The sequence below is a fragment of the Phocoena sinus genome, chromosome 17 (genome assembly GCF_008692025.1).
Source record: "Phocoena sinus isolate mPhoSin1 chromosome 17, mPhoSin1.pri, whole genome shotgun sequence".
In the NCBI taxonomy this organism is placed as follows: domain Eukaryota; kingdom Metazoa; phylum Chordata; class Mammalia; order Artiodactyla; family Phocoenidae; genus Phocoena; species Phocoena sinus.
In genome coordinates, this window is record NC_045779.1 from 78,802,745 (window position 1) to 78,820,780 (window position 18,036).

The window sequence follows — 18,036 nt, forward strand, 5'->3', positions numbered from 1 at the left end:
GGAAAGCCACCGCAATGAGAAGCCCGCGCACCACAACAAAGAGTAGCCCCCACTCCCCGCAACTAGGGAAAGGCTGCACGCAGCAACAAAGACCCAACGCAGCCTAAAATAAATAAATTTATAAAGAAAAAAAAAGATTAAACGACACAAAGTCTCCGTCACATTTCCTGCCCTGCAAAAAAAGCAACACCATCGCTGATGCCTGCTGAAAACCACGGTGAGAGGCCAGCCTAGGACCCCAGCTCACTCAGCATGCCCAACAGATGCCTTGTGCCACCTGCCCTGCTAACCAGGGCTACCGTCAGCATCTCAGAGCTGGTAGTGCCTTCAGGACAGGGACTGTGACCTGTGCATTTTAACACCCAGGCCAGCATTTAGTCCAGAGTGGGTGTGCCATTGGTGTCGACTGTGCGATGAGCGGATGAACTCTACGTGGCATGAGCCGCACAGGCACCAACTGCCCCAAGGGTGGGGCAGAGAATGCTGCAGACTTCCAGACTCTGGCTCAGCATCAGCATCAGGAGGGGGCATTTCAGGAGTGCAGGCAGCAAAACTGAAAGCCCAGGAAATGCATGGAGGCCCACTTGGGGGAGCCAGGTGGAAGAAAGCGGATGTGGGAGAGTTGAGGGGTCGAGGTCAGGTGTGACAGCTGTGGATGTAAAGCTCGAGTCTGAACTCTATTTCTCAGGCAGTGACGAGCCACTGGGGTTTTCCAGGGAAGAGCCCAGGAGTGGTTTAAATAAAGGCAGGAAAATCGGCGAGGACCACAATGACGGGGCGGCAGGGAGGGCCGGGCCTGGGGAGCAGAGGGCGCTTGGGAGGGGAGGCATGGGTGCAGGCCTGGTCCCGGGGCTGTAGCTCCCAAGGCAGCCCTTCCCCATCGGGGCCCAGGCTCACCAAGAAGAAAAGAGAGAGGACCCAAACAAACACAATAAGAAATGAAGGAGGAGAAATAACAACCAATACTGCAGAAATACAAAAAACCATAAGAGAATACTATGAACAATTATATGCCAACAAATTGGACAAACTAGAAGAAATGAACAAGTTTCTAGAAGCATACATCCCATGAAAACTGAATCAAGAAGAAATAGATCATTTGAACAGACCAATCACTAGAAGTGAAATAGAATCTGTAATTTAAAAAAAAAAAAAAAAAAAAAACTCCCTAAGATTGAAGAGGAAGGAACATTCCCAAAGTCATTCTATGAAGCCACCATCACTCTGATACTAAAACCAAAGACATTACCAAAGGAGAAAACTATAGGCCAATACCTTTGATGAATACAGATGCAAAAATTCTCAACAAAATATTAGCAAACCGAATCCAACAACACATAAAGAGGATCATACACCACGATCAAGATAGATTCATCCCAGAGTCACAAGGATGGTTCAACATACGCAAATCAATCAATGTGATACAACACATCAACAAAAGAAAAGACAAAAACCACATGATCATCTCAATAGATGCAGAAAAAGCTTCTGATAAAATTCAACATCGATTAATGATAGAAACTCTTACCAAAGTGGGTATACAGTAAGTCCCCTACATACAAACGAGTTCCATTCCGAGAGCGCCTTCTTAAATCCAATTTGTTTGTAAGTCCAACAAAGTTAGCCTAGGTACCCAACTAACACAATCAGCTATATAGTACTGTACTGTAATAGGTTTATAATACTTTTCACACAAATAATACATAAAAAAACAAACAAAAATGGGCTTCCCTGGTGGCACAGTGGTTGAGAGTCCGCCTGCCGATGCAGGGGATATGGGCTCGTGCCCCGTTCCAGGAAGATCCCACATGCCGCAGAGTGGCTGGGCCCATGAGCCATGGCCACTGGGCCTGCACGTCCGGAGCCTGTGCTCCGCAACGGGAGAGGCCACAACAGTGAGAGGCCCACGTACCACAAAAAAAAATAATAATAAAGAAAGGAGAAAGAAAGAAAACATTTTTAATCTTACAGTACAGTACCTTGAAAAGTACAGTAGTCCAGTACAACAGCTGGCATCCAGGGGCTGGCATCAAGTGAACAGGCAAGAAGAGTTACTGACTGGAGGAGGGAGAGGAGGTGGGAGATGGCAGAGCCGAAGGATCGTCAGCAATAGGAAATGGAAGGCAAGCTGCAATCTCACTCACACCTGACGTTGATGGCACAGGCTCTGGTTCCTTGCTGGATTCAATTCTATCTACCCTCTTGAAAAAACGATCCAGTGATTTCTGGGTAGTAGCTCTTTTTTTCTCATCGTAGATGACACGGTAGCACTGGATTGCATTCTGAACGGCTGCTACAACCTTCGTGTACCATTCTACGTTCGGGTCCTGTGCCTCAAAAACTAACAGTGTCTCCTCAAATAAAGAAAATGCCCTTGCCATTTCCTGCATCGTGAATCTCTTCGGTTCTTCAGTTACTTCTTCTTCCTCTTGTCACTCCAACCTCTCAATTATTTTCACTTTTGTTTCCATCGTTATCGCTTGGCGCTTCTTAGCAGTACCAGCTACACACCGCCGTTTTTACGGTTGCTTCCAGACAGCCTGGGCTTGAAATAAAGCTACTGTACTACTATACTCTATACAGTACTGTACAGTAAAGTGCACAAAAGCACAACCATTTGTAGAGGATGCATACGCGTGACAAAATATGCCAAACGTGTGAACTAACTTACGTGATTGGACATGTGAATGCATGTTTGCATCTTTGAAAGTTCACAACTTGGAGGTTTGTATGTAGGGGACTTACTGTACAGGGAACATATCTCAACATAATAAAAGCTATTTATGACAAACCCATAGCCAACATAATACTCAATGGTGAAAATCTGAAAGCCTTCCTGCAAAAATCTGGAACAAGACAAGGATGCCCACTCTCACCACTTCTATTCAACATAGTATTAGAAGTCCTAGCAACAGCAATCAGACAAGAAAAAGAAATAAAACGTATCCAAATTGGAAGGGAAGAGGAAAAATTGTCATTATATGCAGATGACATGACACTATATATAGAAAACCCTAAAGACTCCACGTGAAAACTACTAGAACTGATAAACAAATTCAGCAAGGTAGCAGGATACAAGAGTAACATACAGAAATCTATTGTATTCCTTATACCAACAATGAAATATCAGAAAGAGAAAGTAAAAAAGCAATCCCTTTTAAAATCCCATAAAAAAAAAACTTAGGAATAAACCTGACCAAGGAGGTGACAGACTTATATGCTGAGAACTATAAATCACTGATAAAGGAAACTGAAGATGATTCAAAGAAATGGGAAGATATCCCATGTTCTTGGACTGGAAGAATTAATATTGTTAAAATGGCCATACTACTCAAAGCAATCTACAGATTTAATGTGATCCCTATCAAATTACCCATGACGTTTTTCACAGAACTAGAAAAAACAATCCTAATATTTATATGGAACCATAAAAGACCCAGAATTGCCAAAGCAATCCTGAGGAAAAAGAACAAAGCAGGAGGCATAAGCCTCCCAGACTTCAGACCATACTACAAAGCAACAGTGATCAAAACAGAGTGGTACTGGGACAAAAACAGATGTATGGATCAATGGAACAGAATAGATAGCCCAGAAAGAAACACACACACCTACAGTCAATTAATCTTAGAGAAAGGAGGCAAGAATATACAATGGGAAAAAGAGAGTCTCTTCAGCAAGTGGTGCTGGGAATGCTGGATAGTTGTATGTAAATCAATGAAGTTAGAACAGCCCCTCACACCATACACAAAAATAAACTCAAAATGGCTTAAAGACTTAAGTATAAGACATGACGCCATAAAACTCCTAGAAGAGAACATAGGCAAAACGTTCTCTGACATAACTCACAGTAATGTTTTCTTAGGTCAGTCTCCCAAGGCCAAATAAATAAAAGCAAAAATAAACAAATGGGACCTAGTCAAACTTATAAGCTTCTGCACAGCATAGGAAACCATAAACAAAACAAAAAGACAACCTACGGCATGGGAGAAAACATTTGCAAATGATGCGACCGACAAGGGCTTTACTTCCAAAATATAGAAACAACTCATACAACTCAAACAATCCAGTCAAAAAATGGGCAGAAGATATAAATAGACATTTATCCAAAGAGAACATATAGGGGACTTCCTTGGTGATGCAGTGATTAAGAATCCACCTGCCAGTGCAGGGGACACGGGTTTGAGACCTGGTCTGGGAAGATCCCACAGGCCGAGGAGCAGCTAAGCCTGTGCACCGCAACTACTAAGCCTGTGCTCTAGAGCCCTTGAGCCACAACTACTGAGCTGGCGTGCCACAACTACTGAAGCCCGTGCGCCTAAAGCCCATGCTCCACAACAAGAGAAGCCACCACAGTGAGAAGCTCGCACACCCCAGAGAAGAGTAGCTCCTGCTGGCCGCAACTAGAGACAGCCTACGCACAGCAACGAAGACCCAACGCAGCCAAAAATAAATTTCTAAAAAAAAAAAAGAGAAGGGCTGCCCTGGTGGCGCAGTGGTTCAGAGTCCGCCTGCCAATGCAGGGGACATGGGTTCGTGCCCCGGTCCGGGATGATCCCACATGCCGCGGAGCGGCTGGGCCCGTGAGCCATGGCCGCTGAGCCTGCGCATCCGGAGCCTGTGCTACGCAAAGGGAGAGGCCACAACAGTGAGAGGCCTGCGTACCGCAAAAAAAAAAAAAAGAAGACATACAGATGGCCAGCAGGCACAGGAAAAGATGCTCAACATTTCTAATTATTAGAGAAATGCAAATCAAAACTACAGTGAGGTATCATCTCACACCAGTCAGAATGGCCATCATTAAAAAGTCTACAAATAATAAATGCTGGAAATGGTGTGGAGAATAGGGAACCTTCCTACACTGTTGATGGGACTGTAAATTGGTGCAGTGACTATAGAAAACAGTACGGAAGTTCCTTTAAAAACTAAAAACAGAGTTATCATACGATCCCGCAATCCCACTCTTGGGCATATATCCAGAGAAAACTCTAATTCGAAAAGATAGGGGCTTCCCTGGTGGCACAGTGGTTGAGAGTCCGCCTGCCGATGCAGGGGACACAGGTTCGTGCCCCGGTCTGGGAAGATCCCACATGCCGCAGAGCAGCTAGGCCCGTGAGCCATGGCTGCTGAGCCTGTGCGTCCGGAGCCTGTGCTCCGCAAAGGGAGAGGCCACAACAGTGAGAGGCCCGCATACTGCAAGAAAAAAAAAAGAAAGAAAGAAAAGATACATGCACCCCAACATTCATAGCAGCACTATTCACAGTAGCCGAGACATGGAAGCAACATGTGTCCACTGACAGATGAATGGATAAAGAAGATGTGATACACTTATACAGTGGAATATCACTCAGCCATAAAAAAGAATGAAATAATGTCATTTGTAGCAACATGGGTGGACCTAGAGATTATCATTCTAAGTGAAGTCAGACAGAGAACGACAAATACCGTATGATATCACTTATATGTGGAATCTAAAATATGACACAAATGAACTTATCTACAAAACAGAAACAGACTCACAGACACAGAGAATAGACTTGTGGTTGCCAAGTGGGGGTGGGGGAGAGGGATAGACTGGGAGTTTGGGGTTGGTAGATGCAAACTATTACATTTAGAATGGATAAATAGCGCTTCCCTGGTGGCGCAGTGGTTAAGAATCTGCCTGCCAATGCGGGGCACACGGGTTCGAGCCCTGGCCCAGGAAGATCCCACATGCTACGGAGCAGCTAAGCCCATGCGCCACAACAACTTTAGAGCCTGTGCTCTAAAGGCCGCAAGCCACAACTACTACTCAGCTCATGTGCCACAACTACTGAAGTCTGCGTGCCTAGAAGCCACAACAAGAGAAGCCACCGCAACGAGAAGCCTGCACACTGCAATGAAGAGTAGCCCCCGCTCGCCACAGCTAGAGAAAGCCCGTGTGCAGCAATGAAGACCCAACACAGCCCAAAATTAAAATTAATTAATCAATTATTTTTTAAAAATGCTTAGGGATTATAGCAGAGGCTCCCTAAGACCACTCCCAGGTTTGACAATTCAGGGGATTCAGCATATACTCCTGCTTACAGCTACGATTTATTACAGAGAAAGCATATAAAGCAAAATCAGCACAGAAAATAGACTCAGGGGGCCAAATGTGAAGGAAACCCGGCACAAGCTTTCAACAGTCTTCTCCCTGTGGAGTCACACAGGATGAACTTAATTCCTTGAGCAATGAGTTGGGACCACACACGTGCAATGCTGTCTGTCAAGGAAGACTATTAGAGACTCAGCACCCAAGGTTCTCATAGGGGGCTGATCATACAGGCACCCTCTGCCTACAGGTACCAAAATTCCAGACTCCCAGAAGGAACTCAGAAGCTGAGCATAAGCCATGTTGTTTGAACCAACAGCTTAGGCACAGTGAGCCATTCTTAGCAGTTTATCAGTTCTGAGGATTATGGGAACTCTCCCGAAATCAAATTTCCAGATGATAACCAAGGCCAAGCAGACTTTTCTTTTTTTTTTTTTTTTTTGAAGAAATATGGACTTTAATGAAGATTCTTTCCCTTTGGTATAAGTGAGACCTGTGAAAACATCCAAACAAAAAGAAAAGAAAAAAAGGGAGGTGAGGATTTCGATAGTCCACGCTCCCTTATCCACAAGGCCTAAGGACAGAGCAGGGCTCGCACCCCTGTAGCTGCAGCTGGACCCGCCTGGAGAAGGGATTCAGTAACTGCAGGTTTTAAGTGTCCCGCCCGCCCACCTGCCCCCTGTGGAACTAACACTCATTCAGCCAAACTTCTGCCTCCCAGCCTTGCGTGGGAGGTCCAAGTTTCTCTAGTCCTAGCTCACACTCGAACTCTCTCGGCCTCTGGTCTCTCAGAAAAGATAACGCTACTGGCAAAGGCCGGAGTGAGGAAAATGCCGTTAGTTGTAAAAGGGCTTTGAAAAGTCAAAAAGGTGATGTATAAATCGATTATTATCATTGTGTGCTCAGGAATAAGCGATGGAAAACAAATTAGGAAAGTAAATCTACAGCTCTAAAATATATGCATATAAAATAAAAAGTAAATGCAGTTCCAAATCTACTGATGGTATCTGAGAATTGTCTACTGCTTTAGAGTCTCAATGCCCCGGTTCCCACCTCCACAAAATCCACCTAGGATGACACTTCAGTCACCCCCCACCACCCCAGCAGGAGGAGGCAGGGCAGAGGCTACAGGGGGACCGGCTGGCTATACTTTGGCTCTAGAGTATAGCATGCATGCAGCATGGGAGGGGTGGGCTTACAAAATGTATATATAGACCCCCTGGGGTGAGGGGCCCCGCCCAGGAGGCACTGAGCAAGGGAGGGGTCCATCTCCCCGCTGGCTGGGAGGGGGCTCTGAGGCAATCTCTAAGGGTTGCATATCCCGGGGAGAGGGGGCAGCTGCCACTCCTGCCTCTGTTCCAAGCAGACCTTTCTAAGGACAGCAGTCTCAGGCCTGCTGTGTTAACTCTTTTCTTCACAGTGATAAACTAAACAAATATGTGCAATGCCTGTCTACTGAAAACTACAGAACACTTCTGAGAGAAATTTTAGAAGACCTAAATAAACAGAGGAATGTACCAAATTCGTGCCTCAGACTCAATACTGATGGCAATTCTTCACAAATTGATCTAGAAGTTCAACACAATCCCAGTCAAAATCCTAGCAGGCTTTATCGTAGACATTGACAAACACCTTAAATTTACATGGAGAGAAGCCGGCTGGAGCCTGCGATGTCGTGCAGGTGTCTATTCTTCAATCACTATGTCAAGTGACACAGATGTTTCTCTTTCTTCATATGATGAAGATCAGGGATTTAAACTTATCCGAAAAGCTAGAGAGGCACCATTTGTCCCCATTGCAATGGCAGGTTTTGCAGCAATCGCTGCATGTGGGTCATATAAATTGAAGAGCAGGGGCAATACTGAAACGTCTGTTCACATGCGCGTGGCAGCCCAAGGCTTTGTTGTGGGAGCAGAGACTCTTGGTGTGGGCTATTCCATGTATTGAGAATTCTGGGCAAAACCTAAACCTTAGAAGAGGAGATGCTGTCTTGGTCTTGGTGGCACTTGCTTTAGTTAGACATCTCATGTTGAGGTTATATATTTATGTTGAAAATAAATTCTGGGGGTCGGACAATAACATGGTAGTTTGAATACTGGCTTCCTTTCTGGCAGGCTTGATTTGCCTAGTGACTAGTTCACTAGCTATAGGTCATTCAGGGGAGTCAGATTAGCACAAAAACATGTCACTTTTAAATGCACTTGATAGTGGTACAATGTCCACCTTGTTAAACTCTTCTGATAAAATTAGTTGTAAAGAGGACAACATGCTCCCAGTTGCTGCAGAATATCATATGCTTTTGATGTAATGTAGGAGTCCTATTTACCCCATTTAATTTAACTCTTTCTGGCTGCCTTGTGGACTGAGTACTGTTTTTAAGGTCTGGCTGACTCTTGAAGAACACCTTCAGAACAGTGCACGGAATACAACATTATAAACCTCCCAGCAACTATGTGTGTGTTTTTAAACCAAACCTAAAGAGCTGGTAACAGCTGCTTTGAAGCAGTATCTGTTTCAGAATCATAGTTGTAAACATGAGAATAACTTAACTATAGATCCCCGTTTAGCTCTTTTGTAATTGCAGAATTATAGTTTGCTGCTGTTATATTAGAATAATTTTTAAATGGCATTTTGAAATAGAAGTGTGTATTTTAAGTGCTAATGCAAAGGTAAATGAAAAATACTTTAAAAAAATTTATATGGAAATGCAAAAGAATTAGAAAAGCCAAAAGAATTTTGAAAAAGAAGAAAAAAGTTGGAAGACCTGATTTCAAAATTCACTCTAAGGCTATAATAATCAAGACCGTGTGATACTGTCCTAAGGAGGGACATATAGATCAGTGGAACAGAATACAGAATAGAGACCTACAGACCTAGAGACCTACAGACCTAGAGAATAGAGAAATAGACCTACACATATTTCTTTTAAAAATGGTAATGGAAAAATTAGATATCAATATTAAAGAAGAACAACCTCAACCCTTACCTCATGTCATACACAAAAATTAACTTAAAATGGATCATAGACCTAAATGTAAAAACTAAAATTACAAAAACTTCTACATGAAAATGTAGGTGAATATCTTCATGGCCCTAGAGTAGGCAGATTTCTTAGATAGGACACAAAAAGCACAGACCATTTAACAAAAATTTTTGGATAAACTTAAAACCTTTTGCTCTTCAAAAGGAAATGCCCTGGTGGCGCAGTGGTTAAGACCCCACACTCCCAATGCAGGGGGCCCAGGTTCGATCGCTGGTCCGGGAACTAGATCCCACATGCATGCTGCAACTAAGGAGCCCGTCTGCCACAACTAAGGAGCCCTCAAACCCCAAGTAAGGAGCCTGCTTGCTGCAACTAAGACCCAATGCAACCAAATAAATAAGTAAATAAATAAATAAAAAGGAAATGAAAAGACAAGCCACAACTTGGAGAAAATATTTGCAATACATATATTTGGCAAAGAATTTGTATCCAGACATACAAGTGCTTTTACAACTTCATAATTAGAAGACACGCAACCTAGTTTTTTTAAATGGGCAAAGGATTTCAGGAACCTCATAAAAGAAGATATAGAAATGGCCAGTAAGCACATGAATTATTTTCAAAATCATTAGCCATCAAGGACATGCAAATTAAAACCACAATGAGATACCACTCTACGTTCACTAGAATAGCTGAAATTTAAAGATTTACATTAACATACTGGCAAGGATGTAGAGCAACTGGAACTCTCATTTACTGCTGGTGGAAAAGTAAAACGGTATAACCACTTTGGAAAACAATTTGGTAGCTTATAATACATATTTACCATATGATCTAGCAGTTCTACTGCTAGATTTTTAACCAAAGATTTATACACGTGTTCATAGCAGCTTTATTCATAATTACCAAAAATAGGAATGACTGAAATGTCCATCGATGGGTGAAGGAATAAACTAATTGTGACAGTCACGTAACAGAATACTACTTAGCCATCAAAAAGGAACAAACTAGTAACACACACAACCACAAGGGCGGATCTCAAAAACACCATGCGAACACAAAAGAACATATACTGTATGATTACTACTCCAGAGAAGACTAATCTATTAGGACCAGTGATGGGAGGTGAGAAGTGCTGGGAAAAGGCACGGGGAAACTTTGGGGTAATAGAAAAATTCTATACCTTGTTGCAGTGGTGCTCACATGGTATACTGGTTTGTCAAAACTCATCAGATTGTATGCTTAAAATGGGTACATTTTATTGCATGAGAATTACACCTTGATAGAGTTGATTTTTTTAAATGAATGTAGGCAAAAGTATAACAAAACCACTTCCTCTTCTGCTTGAGAATTTGCCCTTTGGTTAATTGTCTAGCTATGTTCCCCTGGTAACCAGATAAAGGTAGAATGTCAACAATTTAACTAGGCAACACTGCTTACGGTAACAATCGGACAGGCAGGAAGATGCACTATGTGGACAGGCAGGAACTAGAAATGAACTATGAACGCCTGAGAGAAGCCATAACTCTGGCTTCCTGGAGGACAGTGATTCTTGAAGCAGAGCACGTCTCTTGTGGAGACGCTGGAAGCTACACCTATGCAACTGTCGCAAGATATATGGCTCCTGTGAGGCATAAGGTTTGGAAGCCCTGCCCAGCATGAATCTCATCCCCTTGCGTGTGAGCTGTCACCTGTGGGTCCAAAGATGTAGACTTGATGGCTATATAAATCGTTCCATGATTCCTTCAGAAAAAGAAGATGTAGCTCCCCTGCTGGCCAGCTGTATTTCCTGCACATCTGAGCAGATGGTTGCCAAGGGTGGCCCTTGGTCATCTTACGGATGAGGCTGGGGATTTAGTGGACTAAGAAGAGCCCCCGACGGACACTGCAGTGTATCTCACAGAAGAGTAAGACAAATGGCCATGAAACATGTGACGGATGACCTGTTAACCTCAGAAATTATCAACGGGGGGATTCCCCAGTGGTGCAGTGGTTGGGAGTCCGCCTGCCAATGCAGGGGACACGGATTCGAGCCCTGGTCCGGGAAGATCCCACATGCCGCGGAACAACTGGGCCTGTGCGCCACAACTACTGAGCCTGCACTCTAGAACCCGCGAGCCACAACTACTGAAGCCCGCGCGCCTAGAAGCCGTGCTCCGCAACAAGAGAAGCCACCGCAGTGAGAAGCCCGCGCACCGCAACGAAGAGTAGCCCCCGCTCGCTGCAACTAGAGAAAGCCCACGCACAGCGATGAAGACCCAACGCAGCCAAAAATAAAATAAATAAATTTATAAATTATCAAGAGGATGCAAGTCTAGTCCTAAAGCAGTGGCTGGCACTGGCTGAATGAAACCAAGACTACAATGAGATACCAGTACCATCCATCCAATGGGAAAAAAAATCAAGAATTCTGACAATATCAAGCGTTGGAGAAGATACATAGCAACAGGATCACTTGAGCTTTGCTGGTGAGCAAGCCAGTTAGCAAATCAATTGACGTTATCTTGCGAAGTTGGAAACTTACATTTCTACAACCCAGAATTCTACTCCTAGGTATGCCCAACATAAATTTTTGCACTTGTATGCCTGGGGACACGTATAAGAATGTTCACAGTGTCTTTGTTCGTATCAGCGAAAACCTGTAAGCAACTCAGACGTCCACAGACAAGATTATGGTTGTATAAACTGTGGTACATGCACAGAAGGGCAGAGTGTCCGACAGTCGAAATGAAAGAATGGCAGCTACATGGAACAATATTGTAACAATTTTGCTCTCTGACCACAAGGTAACAAAATTTTAAATTAACAAGATTAAAAACGAAGGTTTGGAAACTAAAATATTCTTTGTTGGCTGCCCATTGAAGACGCAGTGTTTCTAATAGAGACACTCCTGCGTTTGGGCAGAAAAAATGTGGTGCTGGACCGCCCAGCACAGCGCAGGAGGGCTTAGCATTTTTGGTACTGACACCCCACCGTCCGTGTGACATGAGAAAGCCCACACGCACTTGCAAATGGACAGCCCCCTTGGGTGACAACCACTGCCCGCCCCTCCACCCAGCACCCAGCACCCAGGATAAAGTCCAGGCTGTCTGATGGGGCCTCAGGGCCTTGACGATTGCCCGGCCTCCCCCTCTCTTGTCCCTGCTCTGTACACTTCAGCTGCCCAAAACTCCCTTGACTCTGGGTCTTTGTACTTTCCCCACCCGATATTCCTCTAACCTGGCTGGCTCCTTCCAGGGTTTAGATCTTCAGAAGTCATTCCCCTGGGGCACACCCCTGACCCCCAGCCAGGGCTAGATGCCCTTTGCCTCGGCTTCCCCAGCAAAGCCCTCGCCCACTGTGTGGTTGCTGTCTGTTTGTCGATCTGTGTGCTCCACTTACTGTAATTCTCTGTAATGCTTGTGGTGCCACCATGGCCACCTGGATACCCAGCACGGTGTATGGCACACAACTGGTGCTCAATAAATCTAGTCCCTGTTGAATTGCCTTGTGTGTCAAAGAGCACACAGCACAGCCCGAGTCCAAAGTGGAGGTAGTGTGGGAATGGGAGGGCTCCCTCAAGGCACAGGTGACACACGAAGCAAAAGGATTAGCCCTCCCGTGGGTGATTCCCTCAAGGGGCCTCAGGGAGCGTCCAGGCCACCCAGAAGTGCACTCCATCCCCCGCACTGTGTCGGTGGGCGAGACACCTCCCCGCTAGCCCTGCTCTCACTTCCCTCTGAGTTTGCCATTTCTAACATCGTCTCCAAGTGTCTGTCCGTCATCCGTTGCCACTTCTGCCGGCGCAGGCCCTTCCACGTGCTTCTTGGAAGGTCCCACTCACCGAGTCTCTGCTGGCCTTCTTTTCCTTCATTCTCCCCACTTCCGTGCTGCCCTCAGCAGTCACCCAGCCCTCCCCAGCCCTCCCCTGATTCTCAGCCGCTGAGTGCCGCAGGCTCCGGCTCCGGCTCTGCATGCTCACTTCCCCGCAGGATTTCACCCTCCTTCCCCCACAGCGAGCTCACCTCCTGACCTGCAGGCTCCCAAACCAAGGCCCACTGAGGCTCCCCGCAGCCCAGGTGCTCTGGGAATGGACCAGACCAGCCTCCCACTTAGGGACCTCACCGTTTGGGGCACTGCCCGTCCCACCACTGCGTCCCGGCCACACACCTCTCACCCTGCTCTTCCTGTCCGGCCAGGTGCAAACCGGCAAGCCCTCAAGCCTTCTCCCCTCCCAGCCCACCCTGCTCCCCTCCCGCGCCCGTCTGCCCTCCCTCCCCCAGGTGCACAGGGCCTGCTCCATGCCCCTTGTCCCACCACTTCGCGCCCTGGCTCAGCCCCCTCTGACGGGCCTTTCCCAGCCCATCCTGAGGCAGTCTGAGGCTGGGAGGACAGTCACAGGGCAAGGTGGCCTGGTGTCCTCCCAGGGACATTTCATGGACCTCGGCATGACCAAGCAGCCCTGCTACCAGCCTGCACATTCGGCACCCTGCTCCACTCTCCCCAGTCCTGGCTCTCTGCCTCACCCTGCCCTCAGCACAGGGTCAAACGGTGGCTGACGCCTAGAGAGCACTGGGTATGAGCTTACACACCTCCTGTCACATGGCTCCCCAACCACCTGCTCTGCCTACATCCCATGTACAGGCCCCACGTGTGCCACCAGCCCCCTCCCCTGGTTCACGCTGTCCTGCCCCAACCTGCTCTGCCTACATCCCGTGGACAGGCCCCAGGCGTGCCACCGTCCCTCCCCTGGTTCACGCTGTCCTGCCCCACAGCCTTCTGGCTCTGCTTCTGCGTGGCCTGCCGGTTCCTGCCTCAGGACCTTTGCTCTGCCCCTCATCCCAGCTCTCAGACACGATGTCCCCTCAGAGGCCCTGTAGTCCACCCTGCCCGCCATCCCCCATCCCACCACCTGCTCTGATGCCTTTGTGGCCCTCGTTCGATGCGTCTGTTCTGGAGCAGCGGTCTCGTCCACACCGTGTGCCCAGAGCTTGGCATGCACCTGCCCACAGACAGACGTGCCCGAGTCCTCGGGTGCCGAATGGACAAATGAACACTCGGGAGGCTTCACAGATGAGGAGCCTGTGGCTCTCGGAGGTTCAGTAACTACCAGAGTCCAGCGGCAGCTCAGGTGTGTCCAACCAGCACAAGAAAAGCCACAAGACTTTGGAGGAAAATGAGGTTAGAGGCACAGTACTCAAAACGTCATCAATGAAATATCTAAGAAGTCTCAGCAACCTAATAAAAACGACAGCACAGTTTTACATATGTTACATGGTTAAGAAATACCAAAAATACTACAATAAATATGGCATTTGCCTTCAAGAAGACCTGAAGCCAGTTTATAGAAGTGGGCGGGGGCAGGGTCGTGGCTTGTGGGTTACTATGAAGTGAGTTGTCTGAAATCGGATGGGAAGTTGTGACCCGGATGTGGCGAGGTGTGGCTCAGCACGGAGAGGAGGCGGTGAACTGAGGCACTGGCAGATGTCTGAGGTGTGTGTGTTTTGCACGTTCCTGTGTTGCTGTGGTCCATTCATCTGGGTGCATTTTTGCTTTCTGTTTTCACCCATTTCTCATAAACAAAATTGCACGTAAACAAACGGAATTTGCCTTATGTTCAAATTGCTCCTAAATATATCAACCATGTTGAAACAAATTCACATGCTCAAAACAAGCATTTTAGCAAACTGTATCTTTTTAGGACTCCCTCCCATAACCAGATTTTTCAGTAACACGACAAATTAAGAGAGTGCACCAGAGAAGGCACTCATCTACGTCATACATTGTAGCATGAAATTCCTCAAGCTGGGGCTCAAGGACCCAGACTGGCCAAAGAGGGGTTCTGGGGTCAGAGTCTCCCAACTGCGGGACGTCAGCCTAAACACTGTGGTGCAAGACGCTAGGAAGAGAGGACTGTCACGGGGAGTCTAAGCACTGGTCAGCCCAAGCAGGTGTCCATCATCACCACCAAGCAAATGAGCTTAGCTCTAGCGAGTCCTCGGGTCACAAACCCAGGGCACAAACAGCAGATTCTAAGGACAATGGCTTTGGGAAAGTCTTTATTTCTGATCTGCTGAAGAAGGGAGGAGAGAAGAGACACTCTCCTAGGACCAGGCAGAAAAGGCTGGCCAAATATGTCCCAGGGGGGCTTCCCTGGTGGCGCAGTGGTTGAGAGTCCGCCTGCCGATGCAGGGGACGCGGGTTCGTGCCCCGGTCCGGAAAGATCCCACATGCCGCGGAGCAACTGGGCCCGTGAGCCACGGTCGCTGAGCCTGCGCGTCCGGAGCCTGTGCTCTGCAACGGGAGAGGCCACAGCAGTGTGACGCCCGCGTACCGCAAAAAAAAAAAAAAGTCACAGGAAGAAGTGGGGGCAACTCTGCCCCCCGACCCAACCGGAGCCCAGACCCAGAGCCCCGCCCAGGGCTCACTTGCAGGCATGGGGACCGGGGCAGCCTCAGGGCCAAGGGCAGGAAGGTCTGAGTGGCTGCTGACAGGGGTGGCCAATGCCCTGTGCCAATCCCAGTATCTGACATGCAGCTTGGTGACCTTATCAGGCCAACCCAGCATGTGCATGTTGGCCTTGAGCTGCTCCCCTTCTAGCAGCTCTCCCTCTGCCAGCCCTGAGCGTGGGCAGATGGGACCCCAGGTGTCGGAAGTCTGTCACCACAACCAGGTGTTGAGCACCACGTGCAGGCCCCTACCTGACCTCAGCTCTCAGCCTCAGGGTCATCTGACCTTCAAGGCAAACTCACTCCCCAGATGAGACAGCCCAGCCTGCCGTGACCTCACAGCCCCTCTCCCACCGCTCTCCAGATTCAGGCCTAAAACCAGGCCCCTCTGTCCCTGGCCGCTTCCCTCTGTGTTCACAGAGATTCCTAATGAAAATCCCTCGTGAAAGTTCTATTCGATAGGGCTGAGCTGAGAGCTGGGAAGGCAGGTCTGCCCTCAGCCGCAGGGCCGGCAAGGGTCTGACACAGAGGCACCCGGAGCCGGAGCCAGGGGCGGGCACGGGCTGGGGGCGGGCAGGCTGGTGTGGCGGCAGGGTGGCAGAGTGCCCGGCTCACGGGAGACATGAGGACCAGGGAAGCGTGCAGTGGAGGGGCGGGCATCATCAGGCATGAAGCCGGAGTGCGCTTTGAGGAGCTGCAGGTGCAGAGGGGAGGGGCAGGCAGGGACGTCTGGACTCTACCTGGAGCCGAGGGGCAAGGGCAGTGACAGGGCCAGGCAGGGCCCATGCACTTGCCCTGCAGGGTTCACCCAGAGCCCGTGGAGCACTGGGAGTGGACTCGAGGACCCAACAGAGACGAGTGTCCTGCAGCCCTGGGGTCACAGGTCATGCAATCACGTGAACTGGTGGTTAAAGCTCCTCCCTTCACTCCAAAGCCTCCGAGCCTTAACGTCCCACCAGGTGTAAAATCCAAACCCCTGTGTGAGCCCCACACGCCGCCCTCTGCCTCTCTGACTCGGTTGCCACCTTTCTCTCCGTGGCTCATTCCCCTCCATCTCATAGGCCTCCTGGATGGTCTTCAAAAGTGCGGTAGGCCTGCTCGTGTGCCCAAGGCCTTTGCACTGGCTGGCCCTCTATCTAGAAGGCCTGCCCCTCAACATCCTAATTTCTTGTCCTGCCCCTGCCTCGAGGCCCCTCCCAAGTGTCACCTTGTCGGGGAGGCCCTCCGACCACTCTGTACTGAAGGCCATGGCCTCCGCTTGCTCGCCCTTTCCCCGCATTACGCCTCCCCACGGCCTGCATCACCACCACCCTCGTCATCCTTCTCTCTGGCGACTGCCCATGGTCCCGCCGGGACATCAGCTCTGAGGCAGCAGGCCTTTGCTGTGTTCCCTGCACCAGTGAGAGATGGCGTCGATGGCTGCCGTGGAGCAAACGACCAAACGTACGGTCCTTACAGAAGCCACGAGAGCACATTGCAAGCCCACGTGGAAGAGGGGGAGACTGAAGCATCAGAGGGCCACGTGTTCTCTGGCCTAACCCTAGCCCTCGCTGGCAGGGTGGTCCTTGGCTCGGGCCCGTCAGATCTCAGGCCCCCCCCCACCTCCACGCCCCTCTGTGCCCCCCACCCAGACTTTGAGAATGCCCTCCAGTCAAGGAACGGGGCTGGGGAGCCTGGGGTTCCCGCCAACAGCTTCCAGCCTGCCCTGCCCTGGGCAGCTCCTGCCATAGAAATGGAGCCAGAGAGAGCAGAGGTTCCTTGTTTGTTCCCTGCTGTCCCCCCCGCAACAACGGCACCTGGCAGGCTTTCAAGATCTCTGGGCTGATGAGAAAATGCATTTAGCTCTCCCTCTGTGCCAGACGTTGCCTCGCTATTTTACACACATTACCTCATCTAAGCCTCACAACAACAGTAGGAGGAGGGAGCGTTATTACCCCACTTGACAGACAAAGGAACAGAGGATGCGGGCTGCCCCGGCCCACACAGCAAAGCTGGAGACGAGAGGCCTGACCTCTCTGATGCTGCTGAAGGGGAACCCTGAGGGGGTCTCCCAAGCTGGGGTGTGAAGTGGGAGCAGGAATCAACTGAGGGTCAGGGTAGGGGGCACACAGGTTTGACGTGGGGCCTGTGGAGCCTGGACCCCAACCACACACACCCAGCAGCCCTGGCTCCTAGCCCCCGCCCCTCTCTCGGGCTGACCAGCCCTCCTCCTCCTTGCTGCCCTCCAGATAACACTTCTCAAAAAGCCGAGAGGGCCCTGCTACCAACATGGAGACGTGGCCAAGGCTCCAGAGCCTGGCAGAGCCCTCCTGGCCCCTGCCCTGGCCTCTAGTCCCTGAGCCCTTCACGAGGGGTGATGGACGAGCCCCGGGGTTGGTGACCAAAGTCTCACTCCTAGAACATTCCGCCTCTAGCCGAGACCTGGACAGTCTTTCCTCTGAGGCTGCTCTTCCTGACTCTGGCTGGCAAGGCCCCAGGTAGATGAGCAGGTGTCCCTGCTCCCCACAGGGCCGGCTGCCTTCCCACGGCCCTCCAGACTCAGGGAGGGCACAGCC

At 49.0% G+C, this 18,036-nt stretch overlaps 1 protein-coding gene across 1 annotated transcript; it reads left to right on the plus strand.

The window, feature by feature from the left end:
• Window positions 1–7,771: 7,771 nt before the first annotated feature.
• On the plus strand, window positions 7,772–8,017 carry LOC116742782 (HIG1 domain family member 1A, mitochondrial-like). Its single transcript, XM_032610672.1, has one exon. It carries the CDS (start codon window positions 7,772–7,774, stop codon window positions 8,015–8,017), a length of 246 nt encoding a protein of 81 aa, XP_032466563.1.
• The last annotated feature ends 10,019 nt before the right edge of the window (window positions 8,018–18,036 follow it).